The 26,578-nt window shown below is 42.6% G+C and overlaps 1 protein-coding gene across 4 annotated transcripts; it reads left to right on the forward strand.

The window, feature by feature from the left end:
* Positions 1-3,330: 3,330 nt before the first annotated feature.
* Positions 3,331-26,578, forward strand: LOC116859944 (T-cell surface glycoprotein CD1a-like). Of its 4 annotated transcripts, none has more exons than XM_032845679.1 (6): positions 3,331-3,406; positions 23,792-24,058; positions 24,731-25,009; positions 25,207-25,485; positions 25,812-25,902; positions 26,048-26,578. In XM_032845679.1, the coding sequence occupies exons 1-6, from the start codon at positions 3,346-3,348 to the stop codon at positions 26,142-26,144; spliced, it is 1,074 nt and encodes a 357-aa protein (XP_032701570.1). In that variant the 5' UTR covers positions 3,331-3,345; the 3' UTR covers positions 26,145-26,578. The 4 variants fall into 4 exon arrangements, with proteins under 4 accessions (XP_032701570.1, XP_032701572.1, XP_032701573.1 ...); XM_032845681.1 differs by lacking the exons at positions 23,792-24,058; positions 24,731-25,009; positions 25,207-25,485; positions 25,812-25,902; positions 26,048-26,578 and adding exons at positions 3,957-4,223; positions 4,907-5,185; positions 5,384-5,662; positions 5,990-6,080; positions 6,228-6,273 and having other exon boundaries at positions 3,331-3,428; XM_032845682.1 differs by lacking the exons at positions 23,792-24,058; positions 24,731-25,009; positions 25,207-25,485; positions 25,812-25,902; positions 26,048-26,578 and adding exons at positions 3,957-4,223; positions 4,907-5,185; positions 5,384-5,662; positions 5,990-6,080; positions 6,228-6,273.

Consider the following 26,578-nt stretch of genomic DNA (forward strand, 5'->3'; position numbering starts at 1 on the left):
TTCCTTCTGGTTAGTTTTGTTTGTATTTTGTGGTGTTATTGTTGCTAGTTTTGTCTTTTCTTTCCCTTTCATCTATTCTGTTCTGGACATAATGACAAGACAGAGAAACTCGCCCCAAAAGAAAGAACAAGAGGCAGTATACATGGCCAGGGATTTAATCAATATGGATATAAGTAAGATGTCAGAACTAGAATTCAAAACAATATTTATAAGATAAGAGTGAGGCTTGTAAAAAGTATGGAATATAGTAGAGAATCCCTTATAGAAATAAAATAATAAAATAACTAAAATATCATCAGGCTAAAATTTAAAAATGCTATTACTGAGAAGCAGTAAAAAATGGAGGCAAAGGAAACAAAAGCAAAAATGAACTATTGGGACTTCATCAAGATAAAAAGCTTTTGCACAGCAATGGAAACAGTCAACAAAACCAAAAGACAATCTACAAAATGGGAGCAGATATTTGTAAATGTCATCTCAGATAAAGGGCTAGTATCCAAGATCTATAAAGAACTTATCAAACTCAAGACCCAAAAATCAAATAATTCAGACAAGAAACAGGCATAAGATATGAATAGACATTTCTCCAATGAAGACATATAATTGGCCAATAGACACATGAGAAAACACTCCACAACACTGACCACCAGGGAAATACAAATCAAAACCACAACGAGACACCAGCTCACACCAGTCAGAATGGCTAAAATTAACAAGTCAGGAAACAACAGATGTTGGCAAGGATGCAGAGAAAGGGGAACCCTCTTATGTTCTTGGTGGAAATGCAAATTGGTACAGCCACTCTGGGAGACAATATGGTGGTTCCACAAGACATTAAAGTTAGAGTTACCCTGAGACGGAGCCATTGCACTACTAGGTATTTAACCAAAGGATGCAAACACAGTGATTTGGAGGGACACGTGCACCCCAGAGTTTATGGCAATAATGTCCACAATAGCCAAAATATGGAAAAAGCCAAGATGGATAAAGAAGAATATATATATATATTCTTTTAATGTGTGTGTATATATATATACACACACACACACATATATACCTGTATTTATGTATATAAGTATCTATATTTGTGTGTATAGTTATACATTTGTACATTTATTTATGTGTGTATATAAAATATATTATATATTATGTATTATATAGTATATTACATACAATATATATTATATTACATATAATACATATTATTATATATAATAATTTAATCCAATTAAGAGATGGGTAGAAGACATGAGTAGACATTTCTCTAAAGAAGACATTCAGATGAGCCAATAGACACAGGAAAAAATGTTCAACATCTCTCATCATCAGGGAAATGCATATCCAAAACACAATGAGATATTATCTCACACCTGTCCCATTGACTAAATTCAAAACACGTAAGAAACAAGTGTTGCAGAGGAAGCAAAGTAAAAGGAACTCTTGTACACTTGGTGGGATGCAAACTGGCGCAGCCATGGTGGGAAACAGTATGGAGGTGCTTCAAAAAATTAGAAACAGATTTACCATATGATCCAGTAATGGATCCAGTATGATCCAGTAATTCCACTATTTACCCGAAGACTGTGAAAACACTAAAATGAAAAGCCACATGCACCCCAGTATTTACTGCAATATTATTTACATTAGTCAATGTACAGAGGCAACCCAAGTGTCCATAGATAGAGGAATACAGAAAAAAAAAAGGTGTGGTATGTACCCATAATAAAATATTATTTGGCCATAAAAGTTACCAAAATCTTCCCATTTGCAGCAACATGGGTGGAGCTAGAGTATGATGGTAAGTGAAATAATCACTCAGAGAAAGACAAATGCCATATGATTTCTTCATGTGTGGAATTTAAGAAACAAACAAAATGAACAAAGAAAAAGTGCCAAAGGAAAAAAACAGTCTCTTATCTATAGAGAACACACTACTGGTTCCCCGGGGGGGAGATGGATGGGTGGTGGGAGAAATAGGTGAAGGGGATTAGGATTACACCTATATTGATGAGCACTGAGTCATAACATTGTTGAATCCTTATACTACTCCGTGAAACTAATATAATATTGTATGTTAACTGTACTGGAACTTAAAATAAACCAACCAAAGAAAAAGTAACTCAGTAACTCAGCACACTAAATTGTATAGCTCTTGGTTTATATGTTTCCCTTCCCAGGTAGACTAAAATCTCCTTGTGTAAAGTGATTGCACTGAACACTATTTTCATGAGTGTAGCACAGTGCTTGGATCCAGGCAGGTGCTGACTGACTGTTTGGTGAGTGGATATACGTTAATGCAAGTCAGAAAGAGAGGGTTTTCTTCAGATGTTTCAGTGTCCTGTGGTGTCTGTGATGGCTACTGGTTCCTCCCTATGAACCATGGCAGACTGCTGGTTGCTGAAACTGTTACACAAGCAGTCAAGGGGGAATCTGGACAAGCAAATAGAGCGACTGATAGAAAGAATCCCATTGGACCAAAATGGAACTTGAGGCCATGTCAAATTCCCAAAACTTGCTTAATCCATAACCTAACTACATTTCTCACCTCCCTCAGAAATGTTCACCTGTCAGTGAGTAATCTCTAGTGGGCACCAGGGAGGTATTCTGTCACATGGGCCCTCTCCATCTCCCAAGGACTGGCGGTCATCTGCATGATAATACCCCCTGCTCTCCCAGTTAAGGGAACGTGACCTTCCCTGAAACACCCATGTCTCTTCTTTTGCCAACTTCCTTTCTATAAAGTTTACCCATTTGCATCACTCTTCAGAGCTTCCCTCTACCTGCCTGATGCTGCCTGATTCTTGAATCACTGAATGAAACCAATTAGATCTTCAAATTTACCTGTTTTTGTTTTTTAACACAAGGAGTGATAAGTTAGAGATGTGAATGAGCTGGGGTGGGGGTGAGATAGGGAGGGAAATACATGGGAGGTGTCACATGGGCCTGAGAGAAAGAGTGACAGCAGGGTCCAGGGCTGGGTGCTGGGAGCCATGTGTTATCAGGCATTATTGTCTGGATGAGAAGAAAAGGCACGAGAGGTGGGGTCACTTTTCTATGCCACACAGGACTTGTTCTGTAGCAACTGAATAAGGGGATGGGCAGCAGGGTGGAAGCTGGTGACAGGGAGAAGCTGGAAGCCAGAGAGGAGCCTCAGACCAGGAGGGGAACTGAGAGTCTGAGTAGGTGTCCAGGATTGAGGGAGGAGCACATTTGCATTGTTGCAGAGACTCAGGGAAGGCTTGTGTGTGGAGAAGGAAGTCAGAAGAGAGGGCTGTGTGGGGGATCGATTTGTAAGAAAAGAGGTCAAAGACTGACTTAGTAAAAGAAAGAACATCTGCAAGTACAATGCTGTTCCTGCAACTTGTGCTGCTGCTGGTTCTCCTCCCAGATGGTGACAGTGAAGATGGTGAGAACTCTGGCCCTACCCAGTGGGTGCACATGTGTGCATCTGTGTGTGTCTGCCAGTCTTTGTGTGTGTGATGTGTGTACATGTACTTATATGCATTTGAATATGTGTATGTGTGTGTAACTATGAATGAGTATGTGTGTGTGTATTGATGTTTGTGTATGTCTGTGTGTGTGCATGTGTGTCTGTATGTCTCTGTTTATATATGTGTTTATGTGTGTGCACCTATGTACATCTCTGTGTATGATTTAGTGTATATATGTGTGTATTTGTGCCTCTCTGTGTGTGCATTCATGATGTAGTTTCCCCAGCTTATATCTGGGGAGAGAGAGTGTCAACCTGGCTCCTTCCTGAGAATCCCTGACTCCAGAGCCATGTGCTCTTCTGAAGGATGGGTATGAAGCTTAGGGCACTGGGGCAGCACATGTCTCCTGAGACAACTATGGCCTCCCTGTTGTCCAGATTTAGGTTCCCCTCCCTGGCACCTTCTCCATTCTCTCTTCTTCCCAATGCCTTCCTCTTCCAAAGTCAACCTTTTCTTTTTCCACAGACTTCCGGGATCCTATCTCTTTCCGAATTATCCTGACCACATCCTTTTACAACCATTCCTGGACCCGGAATCAAGGATCAGCTTGGCTGGATGAGATACAGACTCATGCCTGGGACAGCAAGACTGGTGTTTTCACTTTCCTGCAGCCTTGGTCCAAGGGCAACTTTAGCAAGAAGGAGCTGACAGAAGTAGAAAAATTATTCTACACATACTCCATTAGATCTCCTTCAACATATCATAACCACGTCAGTCAATGGCAGCTTGAATGTGAGTTCAGTTCACTTAGGGGTGGGATGGATGTGTCAGGTATGTGTGCATCTCCTTGAATTCCTTCTGCTTCTAGAAAGGAGCTTCCAGTGGCTTCTGAGTCTCATGTCTCTCCATCATATATATGAATAACACACATGTAGGCAGGAGGTAGAAGACAGACCGTGATTCTTGAAAGTCTTCATGTCTCTTGCTACTGGCTCTTCCTCTCATTAACTGCAGACTGCTCTCCTACTCCTGAGTAATATCCTGTGGCCACCCCTGTCCCTACTCTTCTACAAGGCACCTTCTTCTTCCTCACTCTGTGAATGAGTCCTTGAACTTTAATTTTCTCCCCCTTCAAACCCATGCTCAAACACTGTCTGTTTTCCCTGTACCCCACTACACTCCCTTCACCCTAGATTTCTTTTACTCCACCTCTCCCACTGAACCCTTCCCTATTCTCTGCCCACACCATTCATATCTCTCCTCCAACATTTGTTCCTTCCTCAATCATTCACCTCTTCCTCTGTCTGCATTGACCACCACTTCCCCTTTGTGTGAGTGTCCCCTCAAACCAGTCTTGGCTCCAATCCTTCCAATCCCCTGAGCTTCTTCCTCTGTTTACCCCATCCTTGGCTTCCATTCATCTCATTTCCTTTTTCACTCCCCCTATACTGTAACTCACAATCTCTCTTCCCCAGATCCCTTCCAGGTTCAGCTGGTGTTAGGCTGTGATTCCCACCTTGGAGAAGCATCAATAGGCTTCATGCGGATTGCTTATCAAGGATCAGATCTCATGAGTTTCCAGAACATGTCATGGTGGCCATCTCCAAAGGGAGGAAGTAGGGCTCAGCAGGTCTGCAGAGTATTCAATCAGTACCATGTTTTCAATGAAATAGTACACAAACTCCTCAGTGACTCCTGCCCCCGGTTCCTTTTGGGTCTTCTTGATGCAGGGAAGACATATCTCCAGCGACAAGGTCAGTCCTGGTCCCTCCCTCCATGAATTCTCTACTCTTCCCTTATAAATGTGTACCATTCCCTCAAAATCAGGGTGAGAACAAGCCAAGAGGCAGAAGGGATGATGTTGATGGGTCTAGAGGTAGAAAGATATGTCTATCTAAAGTGATGTGAAGATCTACCCTCTCAGTCTGTGATTATCTGTCCTGTGTCTGCAGTGAGACCAGAGGCCTGGCTGTCCACTGGCCCCAGTCCCAGTCCTGGCCATCTCCTGCTGGTGTGCCACGTCTCTGGGTTCTACCCAAAGCCTGTATGGATGATGTGGATGCGGGGTGAGCAGGAGAAACAGGGGACTCAGCGAGGTGATGTTCTGCCCCATGCTGATGGGACATGGTATCTTCAGATGTCCTTGGATGTGAAAGCCAAGGAAGCAGCTGGCTTGTTGTGCCGGGTGAGACACAGCTGTCTGGGAGGCCAGGACATCATCCTCTACTGGGGTGAGAAAGAGCTGGGGTCCACCTGGGAAAGGGGGCTGGTATTCTCTAACAGAGTTGGAGAACCTGATGAAAAATAGGGAATTCTAGGGATTCCAGACCACAATGGACCAAAAAGTAATCCAATAAGTGGAAGAGCTGAGGATAAAGGTCCTGCAGATCTGGGAGGATGCAGAGAGTTGGGTGAAGGGTCCATCTCTGAGGAGAAATAGAAGAGAGAAGAGGAATGGGGGTTGGTGAGGCAGAAGGTGACAGGAGCACAAGACCAGGGAAGTGCTGCTCAACCCAGGCTGGATGGGAAATGACACCCTTTGTGTGCCAAACCCACAGAGCAGCCCCACTCCATGGGATTGGTCTTCCTTGTGGTGATAGTGCCCCTGGTGCTTCTGGCAGGTCTGGCATTGTGGCTCTGGAAGCACTGGTAAGTGTCTGGAGCCACCTTCCTGCTCTTTCCTACACGTCTCCCCACCTTTCAGTCTGTCCTCAGCCCTCCTGCTTCTGCTGGCCTTATTCCCTGCAGTTTTCACCTCCACCTGTTGCATAATGACTCTTCTTCTGTTGCTCCCAGGAAAACACACTGGAGACATCAATGCACTGGCTTCCCTTTGGAGTGAGATCCCAGCAGCCAAGGCTCCAGTACTTCACTAAACCCAGCTCAGCGGTGATGTGCTTGCAACTCTCTGTGTGCAACTTTATCTTTCAGTTGTGCTTAATGATCATTTGTCAATATAATCTCAGTGTAATTTAGTGGAATTTGTTATTCTGAACTTACATCTCAATATTTATATCTGAGAAGTCAAGTCCCAGTACATGCTGGGGTCATCAGGCGTCAGATATCACTTCCTCCTGATAACCCTCCCTGATTCAGAGGCAGAAGCAGTGTACTGTTGAGAATGTTCACCACTTTTCCTGAACTTTTGTAAATCTTTGCCTCATTCCCCACACCTCCTTACCTCCAGTTAGGTCCCTCTTCCCCTCTAATTGTCAGGATTTGTAAGATCAAAGTCAGTGTCTTATTAATATGTATATCCTTGACAATGAGTCTCACCTGCATGAAATATGTGCTCAGTAAAAATCTGTGTTGAGTTCATGCCACATTTATAGGTTTTTCTTTTGCTTCCTGACAAGTTTGTAGTAGTTGAGAGGTCTGATGCTCTTCTTATTAAAAATCTTGGCACCTAGCCAAAGGAATTCCCAATCCTCTGGATCTTTTCTGATGTTTCTGAGCCCCCGAGGAGAAACAGTTTTACCTGTGACCATTCCAGTTATTTAGCTGCAGAGACCTGTTGGAGTGGGCCTGTTGCCTGATCCTTGTGGTTGAAGGCAAGGGAATGAGATGCTCTCCCTGTCCTGGATGATAATACCAGGACCATAAATCCTGAGACAAGTGAAATTCATATTTTAGCACCAGAGAAGCAAGCCTGAAGATGAAACCTGCATGGAAGGAGGTAGAGAAATTGTACACATGAAATTTGCCAGGAGGATACATCTGAAGTGTTCTCACCACAAGAAAGTTGAAGAAAAGAACAGAAAAAGAAACAAGAGTTTCAGGAGGGAGGAGTAAACATGGTGGAGTAGGAGGAACCCAAGTTCACCTGGCTCCTTAAACACAGCTAGATAAATATGAGATCATTCTGGATACCCAAGAAATCTACCTGAGGACTGGTAGATCTGAAGACTGACACAGCTAGAGGCACTGAAGAGGTCACATCATGGAAGGTAGGAGGTACAGAGACCCGATTATCTGACTTGGGGAGAAATGGATCATGGATGTTGAGGGGGGAAAGGAGCCCTTGTCACAGACAGGAGGGGTGGGGAAGAAAGGAGTGTGGAAGGGATGACACAAGGAAAACTCTACTCCAAAGTCAAGGATTGGGAAATTGGGAAGGGCTAATTTGTGAGTTTTTGCAACCAGTGGGGCTCAACAACTGGAGCTTTAGAGGTCTGCACCTGATGTGGAGTCCAGTGGGCACTGCAGTGCTTCTGTGGAGGAGGGCACAAGTCCAGGGGCAGACAGTATTCTGGTGTTTCTAATAAAAGGGTTGGGCATTTTTAATTCTACCTTAGGAAATCCAATGAAATGTCCTAGAATTCAGGGTGTCCAAAAACCATTAAGGTATATAAACAGTTATGGCTGGTCCCAAGGTTAACTTAGAGGCCTCTTCTACCAGTAGGGCTGTAACCCCAGTACTCAGAGGAGGGAGGCCATCCCTGTGCCACAGGAGCTAGATTCTTAGATAGGTGTGTGAACAAGTGTTGGGAAGGCCCCAGCATTTGGATCAAGACTCCGGAGGCCACTCCACTTCTCTCATGCACATGTAAGGAGAAGTGTTTCTAGAGGTCTGGCAGGTCCACTGCTGGTGCCCCTGTAAGTACCCGATAGAGGGCTCCAAAAGTTTTTGTCATTTTAGGGTCTCACTCCAGAGACTCCTCCTCAGGTCTCTTCAGGGCCTCATAAAAAGCCTTGTTATTAATCCAAATTAGGGTATCCATATTGGACAAAACCCTATGATACCAAAAAGGAAATAAGCTTCTATTTTGTAGAGGGAGTATTCATGTTCAATTGAGACCCGTGTGGTTGTCAGAGAGGCTCTTAGTCCCCAGAGTTAATAATAATCCTAGGATTTGAACATTCTGAGAGGAAATTTGAGCCTTTCAAGGGGAGATCTTATAGTCCAGAAGGGAAGCTCTGAAGCACCAGGATGGTATTTGTGTCAGAGGTGCTGTTATCAGGGCTGCAGATAAGTAAATCATCAGCATATTGAAGTAAGACACTGTATCTGGGGAGCTGAGGTGTAGAGAAGGTGTAGAGAAGTCCTTGGTTAGGTCCTGTCCAAATGAATCTGGACAGTTCCTAAAGCCCTGAGGGAGGAGAGTCCAAGTTAGCTGTTGAGTAACCTAGTGGAGGGCCCTGCCATTCAAAGGTGAGAGGAGCTGGGAATCCAGTGCACTGGGATCCAGTAAAAGGTATCTTTTAGATCCAGCACTGTGTCTGAGGAGATCCATCCTAGGAGGCTATAATGGTTAGGAAAATAGAAATAATAAGAAATAATGGTAGCTCTTAGATATCATTCTATATGACCCTTTGGATTTTTATTGCTGAGATGGGAGTATTTAAAAGCAAATTGCAGGGATGCAAAAGTCCTGTCATTAAGAATATTTGTATGAGTGGCTGTAGTCCCTGTCTGAGCTCCACAAGGGTACTGGCATTTTCTGGGGAAGAAATGAAGATCTTTACAGTAGTTGTTGATAGGGAATGCCCTGGAATGAAGGTGTCCCACACCTGAGGGGCACCTATTCAAAAATAGGGACCTCAATGTTTGAAGGGACAGAGGGCTGAGAGGACAAAAATGTCAGCAGGTGGCAGTCAATCTCAGAAAGACAAAGATTAGTTTGCACATTTGTCATTATGTTCCTTCCCAGAAATGGAATGGGGCAATTGGGTAAAACAGGAAAGGATTGGATAAAGGTATTGTTACCCAAAGAACAAATTAAATGGGTGTCTGGCTATGTTGGTGAGGAGAGTCTAGGACTGAAATGTGACTCCTGAGTATTTTATAAGGGTGGGAAAGAAGACGCTGGTATGTATTAGGAATTCAGTTTTTCTCCTGCAACATCTAGGGTTACCCAAGTCTCTACCACAGTGATGGAGAAGATGGGAGCCTACACAGCCTCTGGGCCCCTTCAGTCAAAGGAGAGGAGACCATTCACCCCTGCTCTGTTGGGCTGATCAAGTCAATCATAATCAAGTTACAGAGTTAAGGGCATCTGAGGGTTGTCTGGAGTGGCATTGGTGTGAGGCTGTTGATGACCTGGGATGGCCTGGGCTTGGGTTTTTGGGCCTGGGGGGACCCTCCTGCATGTGGGAAGGAGGACAGTCCCATTTCCAGTGCCCTGATTGTTTGCTCAGCGCAGGTCCTGATGGAGGATGCCTTTGACACTCCTGGGCCAGATGCCCTGGCTGACAATAAGAGATACAAGCTTGATGTGCTCCTGGGACATGGGAGGCTTGTACCTTTAATGGCTATTGCCCTTGGATGGACCCAGAGAAGGGCAGGAAGCTAGCAATAGCTGTGGTCATATATTAGGTCTGCCTTGTCTCTCTGTTCCCTTTAAGTACTCAGGGCTACTCTTGGTTATTGAAGACCTTGAAGGCCATATCCAGAAGTGTTGGAACATGGGTCTGAGGTCCCTAATTGGGCTGGGTAATACAATGCAATTGCTTATATTGCCATGACCTCTTGGCCCTCAGGATGTAGGTTGGTGTATATTCTCATGGCCTCTGCTAAGCAAAAATGAAATTAGATGGGATTTTCATTTGGGCCTTGGGTTATTTAAGTTGTGCATAATTCAGAGTTTTCATGACTGCTTTTTGCTTACCCTGATTAGACACAGTATCATGTAATCCTGAATAATTCTACCAGAGTCTCCTACCTGATAATTCCATCTAGGTTTGGCATTTGGGACCACCCATACCTCCACCAGAGCAGTCATGATTATGGGTCTGTGTGTCACCAGCCCAGCTCTGAGACAAGACCAGATATGGGTTTTTTCCTCATGGGTACAGCACATGGTAAAGACTTATGAATGTCCTGCCAGGTGAGATCCAAAAATAATAATTAGGCTTTTAAAGTCCTTAGTGAAATGGGAAAGATCTTGGCTAAAGGGCCAAGTTTTCTATCTGAGACAAATCAGACATTGAAGAGCGAACATGGACACTTATGGTCCTGGCATCCTTGTTTGCTACCTCACAGAGGGTTACTATATTTTGTGGAGAAACAGAAGTCAGTTCCTTAAGCTTGTAGTTAGTGGCAGACTGGGTATGGGACCAGGAGAATTGTCCTTGGTAGAGTGGTAACATAGTGGCTGCAGTGGCAGGGACACCTAAGGCATTAGTAGGATCCAGGGGATCCTCTGAGTCTTCAGAGGGAGGGGTAAGATAATGGTATGGAATGAAAGAGGTGTTCTAGAATGTCTACAAGGTTAGATGGGCCATGAAACAGGAAGACACATTCTGCAGTTTTTGCGGAGGCCAGGGTTTTGGGATAATGCCATGACAGATTGCACATATGAGACCTCCACATATTTGAAGGAGTTCTGGCAAAAGTGTCAAGCTTGAAAATAGTATTATAAAAACAAGTTCTATGGAGGACTCTTTCCTCTTCATCCGGGAGTTTGTTCTGAGCCCAGGAAACACTACAGAAAAAAAAAAATATGTATATAAGATGTTGCCTCTGCAGTCCTTGGGGGTCAAATTTGTTTCAGTTTTGTTTAAAGGTTTTATTTATTTATTCATTTATTTGAGAATGAGAGAGTGGGAGAGAGCACAAGCCAGGGGAGGGAGAGAAACAAGCAGAATCTGCACTGAGCAGGGAGTCCACCTTGGGGCTGGATGCCACCACCCTGAGAACGTGACCTGAACTGAAATCAAGCATCAGACCCTCAACTGACTGAGCCACCCAAGGACACTAAATTTTTAAGAATACAGCCTAAGGGTGAGTCTGCAGGAATAGAGGGAGTTTGTGCCATAGTTGAAAAGACCAGCTGCCATTTCTCAAAGGGCAAGTATGCCAAAGGGAATGGAGCTCTGACTCCTGGATATTTTTTCAGTCAGGTAATCCTACTAACTTCAAAAAGGACCTGACTAAAGATGGAGTGACTGACTCTACTGTGGAGGCCCTACAAGAAGAGTGTCATGGCAAATAATGGCTATTCTTGGTGGGATGTCCCCTGCAACAGGGAGGGCCAGACCTCATTTGACCAAATAGGATTGGAAATTGAGGGGGGGAACTCACTACTCAGACACATAGGAATGTATTTTTCTTGTAGATCAAGGTTGTGATAGGGCCCGTGGGAACAAAGAAATAAAGAGGTGGGACATGGAAGAAGTAAGGTGACTGATAGCCAACACCAGGAAAGGGTCCCAATATGTGTGTATTTGTGCACTTCCCTCAGTCTGTAATGTGTGCAGATTTGCCCTGAATGACCCACTGTTGGGAAGTGTGCCACACATTGGGAATGGAGGCCTCAGGGGGACAGAGTGGGAAAGCAGAGAGAAAGGGGTCCTTCACCCTCACAGGCACGGACAGTCTGATGTGTTGTTCTCAGACCTTCAGACCACACTGGAAACCTGCAGTGGCTAGAGATCCTCAGTTATTTAAGTAGTGCTAGACACTGAAGGGCCAAAAAGAGAAAGAAGAGGAAGGGAAGAGTCCCTCTGAATGGCATGAGTGAAAATCTCTCACCTTTTTGGCAAGAGGTGTCTGTCTATTTCCTGGAGCTATAAAACCTCAGGGAGGGGTAACCTTAGCTATAGGTTATCAGTTCCCAAAGGAGTACTAGAGTTGGTCCACTGAGGGAAAGTTCTAAGAAATTCCATGGGTATCTGGGGTGACCCTGGCCCTGCAAAGTCTCCACATTAGAGCCACCAAATGTGGGGCAACCTGATCAGGTCAATGCCAATGGTGAGAGCAATGATAGAATCCACCAAAGGCTGGGCAAAGAAAATAGAAGTTTACTGAATACCCTGTCAGGGAGCTGTGGGCAAGACAGCAAAGGAGAGACTGTCTGGGAGGAGGAAATGGTGGGTAACTGTAGTTAAGGAGGAAGGTGAACATGTCTGGGATCATATGGAATTTTCCATTTTTGGTATATGTATCCGGGTGTAGTAATCCATTGGTCAGCTAGGGATTATGGGTGTTGTAGGTAGGTCACCTAACTGGCTTGCTTGTATTCAGCCAGGGGGTAAGGGTTGACTGTGGGCCCTTCTACCTTACTCAGGTTTTTGTCACTCAAGCTCATTGTCTAAAAGTGGCTTGCACACATATCCTGTTTTCTGGGAGAGTTTGTCTTTCCCTAGATTTTTGGTTAATGAGCTGCCTGGGTACTTCAGCTTTCTGATAGATTAAAGACAAGTGATTTGATTATCCAGTTTTTCACATTCTTAAGCACAGGAGTGAGTTTTTTTTTTTTAGCTTTCTGTGTTCTAATCTTTACTTTATATATATATATATATGTATGTATATATATACATACATATATATATATGTACGTATATATATACATACATATATATATATATATACATACATATATATATATATATAAATTCCTTCCTTTCTTTAGACTGAGATTATTTCTGCTTACCGATTTACCAAGAATTAACAAGACAGGGGCACCTGTGTGGCTCAGTGGGTTAAGCCTCTGCCTTCAGCTCAGGTCATGATCCCAGGATCCTGGGATCGAGCCCCATATCAGGCTCTCTGCTGAGTAGGGAGCCTGCTTCCCTTCTTCTCTCTCTGCCTGCCTCTCTGCCTACTTGTGATCTCTGTCTATAAAATAAATAAAATCTTAAAAGAAAAAGAAATTAACAAGACAAATAGCATGAACACATATATTCAGATGAGATAAAGTACAAATACTGAAGAGCATTTAACAGTTATGAACACCATAGAAGTAGAAGGTCAGCATGTCTAGCAGAGCCAGCTCATTTTTAGAAAAGCATGGAATATTCATGCAGGAACAGTAAGAAGGGAATGTAGGCACATGATTTCAGAACACTCTATTAACTTCACTTGCTACAAATTCTCATGGTATCTAATTAAAGTGATAGAAGATTCACAGCAGACTCTGCTGTGAACTTCATAAATATTAGCATATGCTTTTCTCCTGAAGGAAAGAATATAAAATTCTTATTTCCTCAAATAGGGTTACAATGAGTGCTTTCTCAACCTTAAGAACTTTTTGTTGAAACTCCATAATTTTAAGACTAATTGGATGCCCAAAGCAAATTATTCAATCATTCAAGAATTTGGGGCATCAGGGTGGCTCAGTCAGTTGGGCACCTGACTTCTGATTTTGGCTCAGGTCATGATTTCAGGGTCATGAGATAGAGTCCCATATCAGGCCCTGTAACAAGCAAGGAGCTGGCTCATGATTCTCTCTTTCAAACTTCTCCCTCTGCACCTCCACTCACCCCTATTGCGTATGCTCCTATCTTGGAAATAAATAAATAAATAAATAAATAAATAAATAAATTTAACTAAAAAATTAAAAAATAATTATCTATGGGCACTTCCTACTTATTGAACTCTCTGTTAGATGCTGGGGATCCATTATAAGAAGGGTATGTACCTAATACCCAAATGCAACCAATGAAGTCATTATTCTGAGTGAGCAAAGATCTGTTAAGGAACACTACTTTAGAAAATTCATTTCATGCAGTCATATTGTTGGGCAGACACTGTGTATTGTAATGAAACTCAATTCACAGAGTTCTGGGGAAAATTGTGCTGCAGGAAATTTCTAAGATCACCTTTTCCCAACTACATAACAGTGCAAATAACCCTGAAAATGACCTAAAGACTGGCAGAACAAACTGTCTACAGGTAAATGTAGAGAAGAAGCTGCACTGAAGAGAGTAGGATTGGGAGAGACCCAGTAGGGAGCTAAGGGAACCTGCACAATGGCCACAGGAAGAAGGGATGCCATGGGAACGGGTGAAGCATAGAAGAAGACTGACACTAGGGAGCCCACATGGGGAAGATGAATTCCAACACTATTTGCTTTTGAAAACCAGAGGGGCTTAATTTCTGGGATTCTTATAATTCATGGGGTTTAATATATGGAACATAAAAAAATCAGCAGGCTCAGATCTGGGATAGCTAGGGAGTCAAAAGAAAGTTGAAACCTCCTGCTCTTAAAGAGCACAAAACCAAGAGCCAAGAGAGTAACAGCATAGATGCTGTGGTTTGAAATAGGCCTGGGTTTATGGGAGAGTCATTTGCTAATGTCAGCGCATGCCCCAGAGGGACAGAGATTGTTGGAGACCCCTTCAGGAATAAAGAAGCAGGCAGGTGACATTTCCCTCCTCCTCTGAGTGTGAGCACACAGACAATTGTGAAAACCTGTGTTGAGCCTGTTGGGATCCATTATCAAAGGAACGGAACTGAGACAAAGTGAAAGTTATGCAAAGCCTTATTCTATGCCAAGCATTAGAAGTTAGACTGGCCAGGGGAATGAGATTGAGACAAAGTGCAAGTTATGTGAAGCTTTATTCTATGCCAAGCATTAGAAGTCAGATTGACCAGCCAGGGCCATCTCCGAAGAAAGCGACCCCCTCCTGATCTCACAGGCTGGTTTTATAGGGCATAACTGCAGACCCAAGGTACGTGGCTTCTATTGTTAAGGCGTTTACTCACGGAATCGATACCCAGAACCATACCAGGAACTACTGGGGTGTTTATTCCCGGAATGAAGTCTGTGGATGTAAACAACAATATGGCTACCTAGGCAATATGGAGTTGCTCTGGCGTAGCTGGCCCTAATAGTTAAACAGGTTTTAACATTAAATTGGCCCTAACAGAGCCAACTAACTCACTTGCTATCAGCACACCACAAACCCACGTTCCCCTGCAGGCACACTCCCTCCAGTCAGGTTAATGCTCCAGGTACCCTCCTGCAGCAGTCCTATGTAAACCTTGTCAACAAAATGCATCCTGCCCCAGTGCCCTCTGGTGGGGGTGGATTCAACCCCTTCAAACCAGCCTGCCTGCATCTCACTGACTACAGACCCCTCCAAAAACATACCTGTGCAATTCTTACTAAGACTGTGCATCCAGTACTAGTTTTCTTTGTGAGATGTCTCTTCTTCAATATGATCTTGATAAGACTATAAGCAAAGCAGTGCCACAATCTTGGCAATGCATATGCAGTCCTGAATGAGCCATACAACTCCAACATGAGTCTTGTGCTGGGGAGAAAGAAAGGTAGCTACACAGAACATGGTGACTGAGGCCTCAGAAGCTCTTCTTCGTAAAGCCACTTCTCTCAAGAACAGGAGACATACCTAACATTCCTAACATACAGAAATAGACACAGAGACTTAGGCAAAATGAGGAGACAGAGGAATATGTCTCAAGTGAAATAGAACAGGACAAAAATCACAGCAAGAGTACTAAATGAAAAAAAGAATAGTAATATGCCAGATAGAGAATTTAAAGGAATGGTCATAAAGATACTCACTAGACTTAAGAAAGGAGTAGAAGACCTCAGTGAGACCCTCAACAAAGAGATAGAAACCATAAAAAATAACCAATCAATAATGAAATCAAAATATGAAATTAAAAATGCACTGAAGGAATGAATAGTAGGATAGAGGAAGCAGAAAAGCAGATCAGTGACCTGGAAGGCAGGGTAATAAATAGTGGTCAAACTGAACCAGAAGAGAGAGAGAAAGAAAAACTACAAAATGAATAGACTTAGGGAAGCAGTAACTTTATTATTTGCATTATACATCACAGAAGAAGAAAAAGGAAAAGAACCAAAAATTATTTGAAGAAATAATGGCTGGAAACTCCCCAAATCTGGTGAAGGAAACAGAAATCAAGAAGCAGGAGGCCCAGAGAGGCCCCAACAAATCAACTCAGGGAGGTCCACACCATAATACATATTAATTAAAATGGCAAAAAAAAAAAAAAAGTAGTGATAAAGGAGAATTGTAAGACCAGCAAGAAAAAAGAGAGCAATTACATCCAAGGGAAACCCATAGAGTTTTGAACTGGTTTTCAGCAGAAACTTTGCAGGCCAGAAGAAAATGTCATGATATATCCAAAGTATTGAAAGAAAAAATCAGCAGCCAAGAATACTGTATCCAGCAAGGCTATCATTCAGAATAGAAAGAGAGATAACGAGTTTCCCAGGTAGGCAAATTTTAAAGGAATTCATGACCACTAACACAACACTACAAGAAATGTTAAGGGAGGCTCTGAATGAAAAGAAAGATGGAAAGGAAAGGAAGTACAAAAGCAATAAAAATAGACATCTGTAAACATCAGTCAAGGGACTCACAAAATAATAGGATGTAAATTGTGAGTTAATATACTGAAAATGTAGGTGGGGGGTGGGAGAGGAATAAAGGACGTGTTCATACTTAAGTGACCTTAACTTAATGTTGACTGCTATATACAAAAGCTGTTCTGTACAAATTGAATGATAACCAGAAATCAAAAATTTGTAACAGATATGCAAAATGTGAAGAGAATATCCAAGTCCTTTGCTAAAGAAAGCCAAATGTCCATTGGAGAAAAGAGCAAGAGGAGAAAGGAACAGAACTACAAATAGAACCAAAAAACAAGTAAGATATTTGCAAGTGACAGTACAGACAAAGGGCTGATATCCAGGATCTATAAAGAACTCCTCAAACTCAACACAAACAAAACAGATAATCATGTCAAAAAATGGGCAGAAGACATGAACAAACACTTCTCCAATGGAGACATAAAAAAGGCTAACAGACACATGAAAAATGTTCATTATCATTAACCATCAAGGATATTCAAATCAAAACCACACTGAGATACCACCTTACACCTGTTAGAATGGCCAAAATCAACAAGACAGGAAACAACGTGTGTTGGAGAGGATGTGGAGAAAGGGGAACCCTCTTACACCGTGGGTGGGAATGCAAGTTGGTGCAGCCACCTTGGAAAACAGTGTGGAGATTCCTTAAGAAATTAAAAATAGAGCTACCCTATGACCCTGCAATTACACTACTGGGTGTTTACCCCAGAGATACAGATGTAGTGAAAAGAAGGGCCATCTGTACCCCAATGTTCATAGTAGCAATGGCCACAGTCGCCAAACTGTGGAAAGAACCAAGATGCCCTTCAACGGATGAATGGATAAGGAAGATGTGGTCCATATACACTATGGAGTATTATGCCTCCATCAGAAAGGATGAGTACCCAACTTTTGTTATCAACATGGACAGAACTGGAAGAGATTATGCTGAGTGAAATAAGTCAAGCAGAGAGAGTAAATTATCATATGGTTTCACTTATTTGTGGAGCATGAGGAATAACATGGAGGACATGGGGAGCTGGAGAGAAGGGAGTTGAGGGAAATTGGAGGCGGAGATGAACCATGAGAGACTGTGGACTCTGAGAAAAAAACTGAGGGTTTTGGAGGGGAAGGGAATGGGAGGTTGGGTGAGCCTGGTGGTGGGTACTATAGAGGACACATATTACATGGAACACTGGGTGTGGTGCATTAACAATGAATTCTGGAACACTGTAAATAAATTTTTTAAAAAGGCTAAAAAAACCCAAGTAACAAACTGGCAATAAGTGCATACCTATCAATAACCCCATTGAATATAAATGATTATATGATTAATCAAAGGACAGGGTAATGGGATGGAAAAAAGAAATCAAGACCCATTTCTATGCTGCCTACAAAAGACTCATTTCAGACCTAAAAGTACATGAGATTAAAACTGAAGTAGTGGAGAAGCATTTATCAAGCAAATGGATGTGAAATGAAAGCCAAGATAGTAATGCTTGTGTCAGACAAGATAAATGTTAACAGAAAGACTGTAACAAGAGGCATGAAGGACACTATATAATAATAAGGGGAAAAATCCAACAAGAAGATATAACAATTGTAAATACTTATGCACCCTAAATGGGAGCACTCAGATATATAAAGCAACTAGTAACAAAGATGAAGGAGGTAATGAAAAGTAATGCAATAATAGTAGGGGACTTTAATACCCCACTTACATCAATGGACAGATCATCCAATCAGAAAACCACCAAGGAAACAGTGACCTTGAATGACATATTAAACCATATGGATAAATGATATTTCAGACCATTTCATCCTAAAATAGCAGAGTACACATTCTGACATATCTATACACTAATAGTGTTACAGCATAAAGATAAATTAAGAAAGCCACCTAATTTCAATTGCACCAAAAATCATTCAATATCTAGTAATACACCTGACCAAGGATGCAAAAGATTTATACTCTGAAATCTATAAAATATTGATGAGAAAAATTGAAGGTGGTACAAAGAAATGGAAAGATATTCCTTGCTCATGGATTGGAAGAACAAATATTGTTAACATGTCCATACTACCAAAAGCAACTACAGATTTAATGCAATGTCTATCAAAATACCAATTGTATTTTTCACACAACTAGAGCAAACAATCTTAAAATTTGTATGGAACCAAAAAGTACTCTGAATGGCAAAATAATCTTGAAAAAGAAAAACAAAGCTGGATGTATCACAATTCCAGATTTCAAGTTGTACTACAAAGCTGTAGTAATTATAACAGTATGGACCTGTCACAAACGTAGACACATAGGTCAATGGAACAGTATAGAAACCCAGAAATAAACCCACAACTTTATGGTTAATTAAACTTTGACAAATGAGGCAAGAATATACAATGGCAATAGAGATTCTCTTCAACAAACAGTGTTGGGAAAACTGGACAGCACATACAAAAGAAAGAAACTAGGTGACTTTCTCACACTATACACAAAAATAAATTCAAAGTGGATTAAGGAGCTTAATGTGAGACCTGAAATCATAAAAATCATAGAAGAGAGCACAGGCAAATATCTTATCCAATTCTGTGGATTGCCTCTTAGTTTTGTTGACTGTTTCCTTTGCTGTGCAAAGTTTTTTACCTTGATAAAGTCCCCAAAGTTCATTTTTACTTTTGTTTCCATTGCCTTTAGAAAAGTGTCTTGAAAGAAGTTTCTATAGCCAATGTTGAAGAGGTTACTTCCTATGTTCTCCTCTAGGATTTTGATGGACTCCTGTTTCACATTGAAGTCTTTCATCCATTTTGAGTTTATCTTTGTGTGTGGTGTAAGAGAATGGTCTAGCTTCATTCTTCTGCATGTTGTTGTTCAGTTTCCCCAGCACCATTGACTGAAGAGACTATCTTTTTTCCATTGGATAATCTCTCCTGCTTTGTCCAAGATTAGTTGACTAGAGAGTTTCTTGAGCTTTTTTCCATTTCTTGAAGCCATTTCTTGAGCCTTTATTCTGTTCAATCGATCTATGTGTCTGTTTTTGAGCCAGTACCATACTATCTTGATGACTACAGCTTTGTAATGTAGCTTGAAGTCAGTCATTGTGATATCCCCCATTTTGGTTTTCTTTTTGAATATTCCTCTGAAGATTTGAGGTATTTTCTGGTTTCATAAAAATTTTGGGATTGTTTATTTCAGCTCTGTGAAAAATGTCAATGGTATTTTGATAGGTATTGCACTGAAAGTGTAAATTGCTCTGGGAAGCATAGACATTTTCACATTTCAGTTAAAGGGCTGGTATCCAAGATCTATAAAGATCAATACTCAATACTCAATGCTCAAAAACAAATAATCCAGTCAGTAAATGGGCAGAAGACATGAACAGACACTTCTCCAAAGAAGACATATGAATAGCTAACAGACACATGAATAAATGTTCATCATCATCAGCCATCAAGGAAATACAAATCAAAACCACAGTGAAATATCACCTTACACCAGGTAGAATGGCAAAAATGAATAAGACAGGAAACAACAAGTGTTGGCAAGGGTGTGGAGAAAGGAGAACCCTCTTACACTGTTGGTGGGAATGCAAACTGGTATAACCAGTCTGGAAAACAGTACGGAATTTCCTCAAGATGTTAAAAATAGAGCTACACTAAGACCCAAGAATTGCACTATTAGATATTTACCCCCAAAGATAATAGATGTAGTGAAAAGAAGGAGAACATACTCCCCAATGTTCATAGCAGTGATGTCCACAGTAGCTAAATTGTGGAAGGAGCTGAGATGCTTTTCAACAGATTAATGGATAAAGAAGATGTGGTCCATATATACACAATGTAATATTATTCAGCCATCAGAAAGGATGAATTCCCACCAAATGCATCAACATGGATGGAACTGGAGGAGATTATGGTGAGTGAATTAAGTCAAGTAGAGAAAGACAATTATCATATGGTTTCACTTATATGTGGGACATAGGGAATAGCATGAAGGGACCACAGGGGAAGGGAGGGAAAACTGAACTGGAAGAAGTCAGAGAGGGAGACAAACCATGAGAAGCTCTGGACTGCAGAAACAATCTGTGTTACAGTGGGGAAGGGGGTACATGGGTGGGGTAACCAGGTGATAGGTATTAAGGTGGGCATGTGTTGCGTTGAGCACTGGGTCTTATATACAACTAATGAATTGTTGAACACTAGATCAAAAACTAATGATGTACTAAATGCTGACTAACTGAACATAATAAAAATAGTAAAAAATAAAAATAAAAAATAATATAATTTGCAAAGAGAGAGAAAAAGAGAGAGAGAGAGAGAGAGAGAGAGAGAGAAAGGGAAAGAGAGAGCACGGGCAGTAAAGTCTCTGACATCAGCCACAGCAACATTTTTCCAGATATGCCTCCAGAGGCAAGGGAAACAAAAAAACAAAACTAAACTGTTGGGAGTACATCAAATAAAATGCTCTGTACAGCAAAGGAAAGAATCAACAAAACTGAAGGACAATCACTGAATGTGAGAAGATACTTCCTAATTACATATTCAATAAAGGGTTAGTATCCAAAACATATAAACAATTTGGACAATTCAACAGCAACAAAAAACACAAATAATCCAATTTAAAAAAATGGGTAGAAGACATGAGTAGACATTTCTTTCAAGAAGACATCCAGATGGCCAACAGGAAAAAAAATGTTCAACATCTCTCATCATCAGGGAAATGCAAATCAAAACCACAATGAGATATCACCTCACACGTGTCACACTGACTAAATTCAAAAACTCACAAGAAAGAAGTGTAGAGTAAATGGAGTAAAGGGAAATCTTGTACACTGTTGGTGGAAATGGAAACTGGTACAACCATGGTGGAAAGCAGTATGGAGGTTCCTCAAAAAGTTAAAAACAGAATCATCATATGATCATCATATGATCCAGTAATTCTACTACTGGATATTACCCAAATAATGTGAAAACACTAAAATGAAAAGAAACATGCACTCCAATGTTTACTGCAGCATTATTTACATTGGTCAGTGTATAGAAACATCCCAAGTGTCTGTACATAGATGAATAAAGATCTGGTGTGTATATTCAATGGAATAAAACTCAGCCATAAAAATGACAGAAAGCTTGCAATCACAACAACATGGATGGAGCCAGAGAGTATGATGGTAAGTGAAATAAGAGGTCAGAGAAAGACAAATACCAAATGATTCCTTCATATGTGGAATTTAAGAAATGAACAAAAGTAACAGAGAAAAAAGTGACAAGGGAAAAAACAACCTCTTATCTATGGAGAACACACTACTGGTTCCCAGATGGTAGGTGGGTTGGCAGATGAAGAAATAGGTGAAGGAGATTGGGAAAACACTTAAATTGATGAGCAATGAGTAATGTATGGGATTTCTGAATCTCTACCCTATACACCTGAAAGTAATATAACATTGTATATTAACTATCCTTAAAATAAATAAACCAAACAAAGAAAAAAATCAGGACACCAAAATTTATAGTTCTTGGTTTATGTATTTTTCTTTTCTAAAGTCTCCCTGAATAAAGTGACTGCACCGTGAACACTGTATTTTCATGAGTGTAGCACGATGCTTGGATCCAGGCAGGGGCTAAGTGACTGGTGAGCGAATATATATTAATTCAAGTCAGACTGAGGGGGTTTTCCTCAGATGTTTCAGTATCACATGGTTTCTGTGATGGCTGCTGGTTTCCCCTAAAGATAATGGTGGATTGGTGGTTGCTAATACTGTTACGCATTCAATCACGAGGGGATCCAGAGAAGCAATAAAACAACAGTTAAAAAGAAAATGTTGGGCCCCAAAATGGCACCTTGGGCCATGCCAAGTCCCAAAACCTTACTTAATCTCTAACTTCCCCCTAAAATGTTTACCTGTCAGTTAGGAATTCTCTGGTCAGCACCAGGGAGGTGATCTGTCCCACGGGCCCTCTCCACCCACAAGGAGGGGAGGTCGTCTTCATTATAATACCTCCTCCTCTCCTAATTAAGGGAGGGTGACCTTCCCTGAAACACTCTTTCTCTTCTTTGCCAACTTTCTTGCTATGAAATCTTTCCATTAGCACCACTCTTCAGAGCTCCCCTCTACCTGCCAGATGGGATGCTGGCTTATTCTTGAATCGCTTAATGAAACCAATTGTATCTCCGAATTTGCTTTTGTTTTTTAACATAAGCAGTGAGAAGTCAGAGATGTGAATGAGCTGGGGTGGGAATGAGAAGGGGAAGGAAATGCATGGGTGATGTCACATGGACAGGAGGGACAGAGTGACAGCAGAGTCTAGGGCTGGGGAACTGTGTGTTTTCATGGGTTACTGTCTGAATGGGAAGAAAATGTAAGAGAGCTAGGATCAGTTTCCATGCCACACAGGACTCATTATGTAGTATCTGAATGGGGGACAGGGAGCAGAATGGAAGCTGGTGACAGGGAGAAGATGGAAGCCAGAGAGGAGCGTCAGACCAGGAGGGGAACTGAGAGTCTGAGTAGGTGTACAGGATTGAGTGAGGAGCACATTTGCATTTTAGCAGAGACTCAGGAAAGGCTTGTGTGCGGAGAAGGAAGTCAGAAGAGAGGGGCTGTGTGTGGGGTAGGTTGTTAGAAAAGAGGTCAAAGACCGACTCTGTAAGAGAAAGAAAGCATCTGCAAATACTAATGCTGTTCCTACAACTTGTGCTGTTGGTGGTTCTCCTCCCAGATGGTGACAGTGAAGATGGTGAGAGCTCTGGTCCTGCCCAGTGGGTACCCATGTGTTTGTGTGTATGTGTACATCTGTTTATGTGTGTCTGTGTGTGTTTCTGCCAGTCTGTGTGTTTCTGATGTGTGTACATGTGCTCATGTGCATTTGAATATGTGTATATGTATGTGTGTATAGGAGTCTTCTGCATCTCTTTGCATTTCTGTGTGTGTACATGTGTTGGTATGTGTCTGCATGTCTGTGTTTGTATATGTACATACATGTGTGTATATGTGTACATCTCTGTGTGTGTCTGTATGTGAGCATTTGTGTCTCTGAGTGTGTGCACTCATGGTGTGAGTTCCCCAGCACATAATAGGGGAGGGAGACTGTCAGCCTGGCTCCTCCCTGAGAATTCCTGACCCTGAGGACCTGTGCTCTTCTAAAGGCTGGGTATGAAGCTTGAGGGTCTGGGGAAGCAAATGTCTCCTGAGATAACTACGGTTTCTCTGTCCTCCAGATTTTGGTTCCCCTCCCTGGCACCTCTCTCCTTCCCAATGCTCTCCACTCCAGAGTTTATCGGTCCTTTTCCCACAGATTTCCAGGAGCCAGTCTCCTTCCGAATCATCCTGACCGCATCCTTTTACAACCCCTCCTGGACACAAAATCAAGGCTCAGCTTGGCTGGATGATTTGCAGACTCACGGATGGGACAATAAGACCGGTGCTTTCATTTACCTGCAGCCTTGGTCTAAAGGCAACTTCAGCAATGAGGAGCTGACGGAAGTAGAAAAGTTATTCTACACATACTCCATTAGATCTCCTTCAACATTTCATAACCACGTCAGCCAATGGCAGCTTGAATGTAAGTTCATCTCCCTCTGGGTTGGGTTGCACATGGCAAGTGTGTGTGTCTCATTGAGTTCCTTCTTTCTTTAGGAAATGAACTACACTGGCTTTTGAACTTCACCTCTCTCTATCTGAAAAGTGAATCACACGAATCTGGGCAGGGGTAGAGGCCAGACCCTGATTCTTGAAAAGCTTCACGTTTTCTTCAGCTTCCCACTCCTCTCATTGACCACAGGTCGTGCTCTCCATCTCTCACTAGTGTCTCCCCTGACCACCCTTTTCCCTGGCCTCCAGCCAAGCACCCTTGCTCCCTCACTTGTGACTGACTTTGAACTGTGCTTTCTCTCCATTCAATCCGAGCAGTGATGTCTATGTGTTCCCTGTACCCCACTGCACTCCCTTTGCCCTAGATTGTTTTTACCCCAGCTCTTCCACTGAGTCCTCCCCTATTCTCTTTCCACATCCTTCATGTCTCTCCTCCAACATTTGCTCCTTCCTTAGTCATTCACCATTGCCTCCACCTCCTGCGACCACCACTTCCCTTTAGTCTGAGCCTCCCCTCAAGTCAAACTTTCCTCCATTGCTCCAGTTCCCAACGTCACCTTTCCACTTCTAGCATCCTTGACTTGCATTCATCTCATTTCCTCTCCTTCACTTCCCCTACTATAATTCAGTCTCTCTTCCCCAGATCCCTTCCAGGTTCAGCTGGTGTTAGGCTGTGATTCCCACTTTGGAGAAGCATCAGTAGGCTTCATGCAGATTGCTTATCAAGGATCAGATCTCATGAGTTTCCAGAACACGTCATGGTGGCCTTCTCCAAAGGGAGGAAGTAGGGCTCAGCAGGTCTGCAGAGTATTCAATCAGTACCATGTTTTCAATGAAATAGTATACAAACTCCTCAGTGACTCCTGCCCCCGGTTCCTGTTGGGTCTTCTTGAAGCAGGGAAGGCGTATCTCCAGCGACAAGGTCAGTCCTGCTCTCTTTCTCTATGAATTCTCTACTCTGCACTCATAGTTTATAACATTCCATCAAATTCAGGGTAAGAAAGAGTCAAGAGGGAGAGGGGATGATGGTTACAGGTTTCTAGATGTGGAAAGATGTCTATATAAAGTGATGTGAAGATCTACCCTCTCAGTCTGTGATTATCTGTCCTGTGTCTGCAGTGAGGCCAGAAGCCTGGCTGTCCACTGGCCCCAGTCCGGGTCCTGGCCATCTCCTGCTGGTGTGCCATGTCTCTGGCTTCTACCCAAAGCCTGTGTCGGTGATGTGGATGCGTGGTGAGCAGGAACAACAGGGCACCCAGCGAGGTGATGTTCTGCCCCATGCTGATGGGACGTGGTATCTTCAGGTGTCTTTGGATGTGAAAGCCAGGGAGGCTGTTGGCCTGTCGTGCTTGGTGAGACACAGTAGTCTAGGAGGCCAGGACATCATCCTCTACTGGGGTGAGAAAGAGCTGGGGCTCAGCTGGGAAAGAGGGTGGGTGGTTCTCTAGCAGAGCAGGAGAACCAGATGAAAAATTGGGGTTGCTAGAAAAAAGTGACTAAAAAAAATGGCAATCCAAGAAAGGAAGAACTGGGAGTGCAGTCCTACAGATATGGGAGGATGCATCAATTTGGGTGAAGGGTCCATCTCTGAGGAGGGATGGGAGAAGTGAAAACGGGAAGGGGAGTGGGTGAGGCAGAGGGTGACCAGAGCAAGGAGGACCAGGGGGGTGCAGTTCAACCCAGGGTAGATGGGAAGTGACACCCTCTGTGCACCAAACCCACAGAGAAGCCCCATTCCATGGGCTTGGTCTTCCTGGTGGTGATAGTGTCCCTGGTGCTTCTGGCCGGTCTGACGTTGTGGCTCTGGAAGTGCTGGTAAGTCTCTGGAGCCACCTTCCGCTCTTTCCCATGTGTGTCCCACCTTTCAGTCTGTCCTCAGCCCTCCAGCTCCCAGTGCCCTTCCCCCCTGCAGTCCTCACCTCCCCCTGCTGCAGAATGACTCTTCCTCTGTTGCTCCCAGGAAAACACACTGGAGATATCCGTGCACTGACCTCCGTTCTGAACGAGATCCCAGCAGCCCAGGCTCCAGTACTTACCTAAACCCAATTCAGTGGTGAAGTCCTTACAACTCTCTGGGCGCAAGTTTGACTTTCAGTTGTGCTTAATGATCAGTTGTCAATAGAAGCTCAGTGTAATTCAGTGGGGTTTGTTGTTCTGACTTGGTTCTGGAACTTAACTCTCAAATTTAACTCAGTGTAAAATGAAGTCCCAGCACCTCCATGGGTGACAGACATCAGATGTCACTTCTTCCAGAGAGCCCTCCCTTACTCAGAAGTGGAAGCTGTCTGTGGAGTGAGAATTCCCACCACCTTTCCCTGCACTTTGACAGTTCTATTCCCCATCCCTGGTGCCTGTTTTCCCCAGTTAGGACAGTTTTCCTTCTAACTCTTAGGATCCTTGAGAGCAAAGTCTATATGTTCTTCATATTTGTATACTTGGGAAGGTGTCTCACCTGCATGGAAAATGTCCTCAATAAAAACCCGTGTTGAAT

The sequence above is a fragment of the Lontra canadensis genome, unplaced genomic scaffold (assembly GCF_010015895.1).
Source record: "Lontra canadensis isolate GAN:19392208 unplaced genomic scaffold, GSC_riverotter_1.0 scaffold168, whole genome shotgun sequence".
NCBI classification, from domain to species: domain Eukaryota; kingdom Metazoa; phylum Chordata; class Mammalia; order Carnivora; family Mustelidae; genus Lontra; species Lontra canadensis.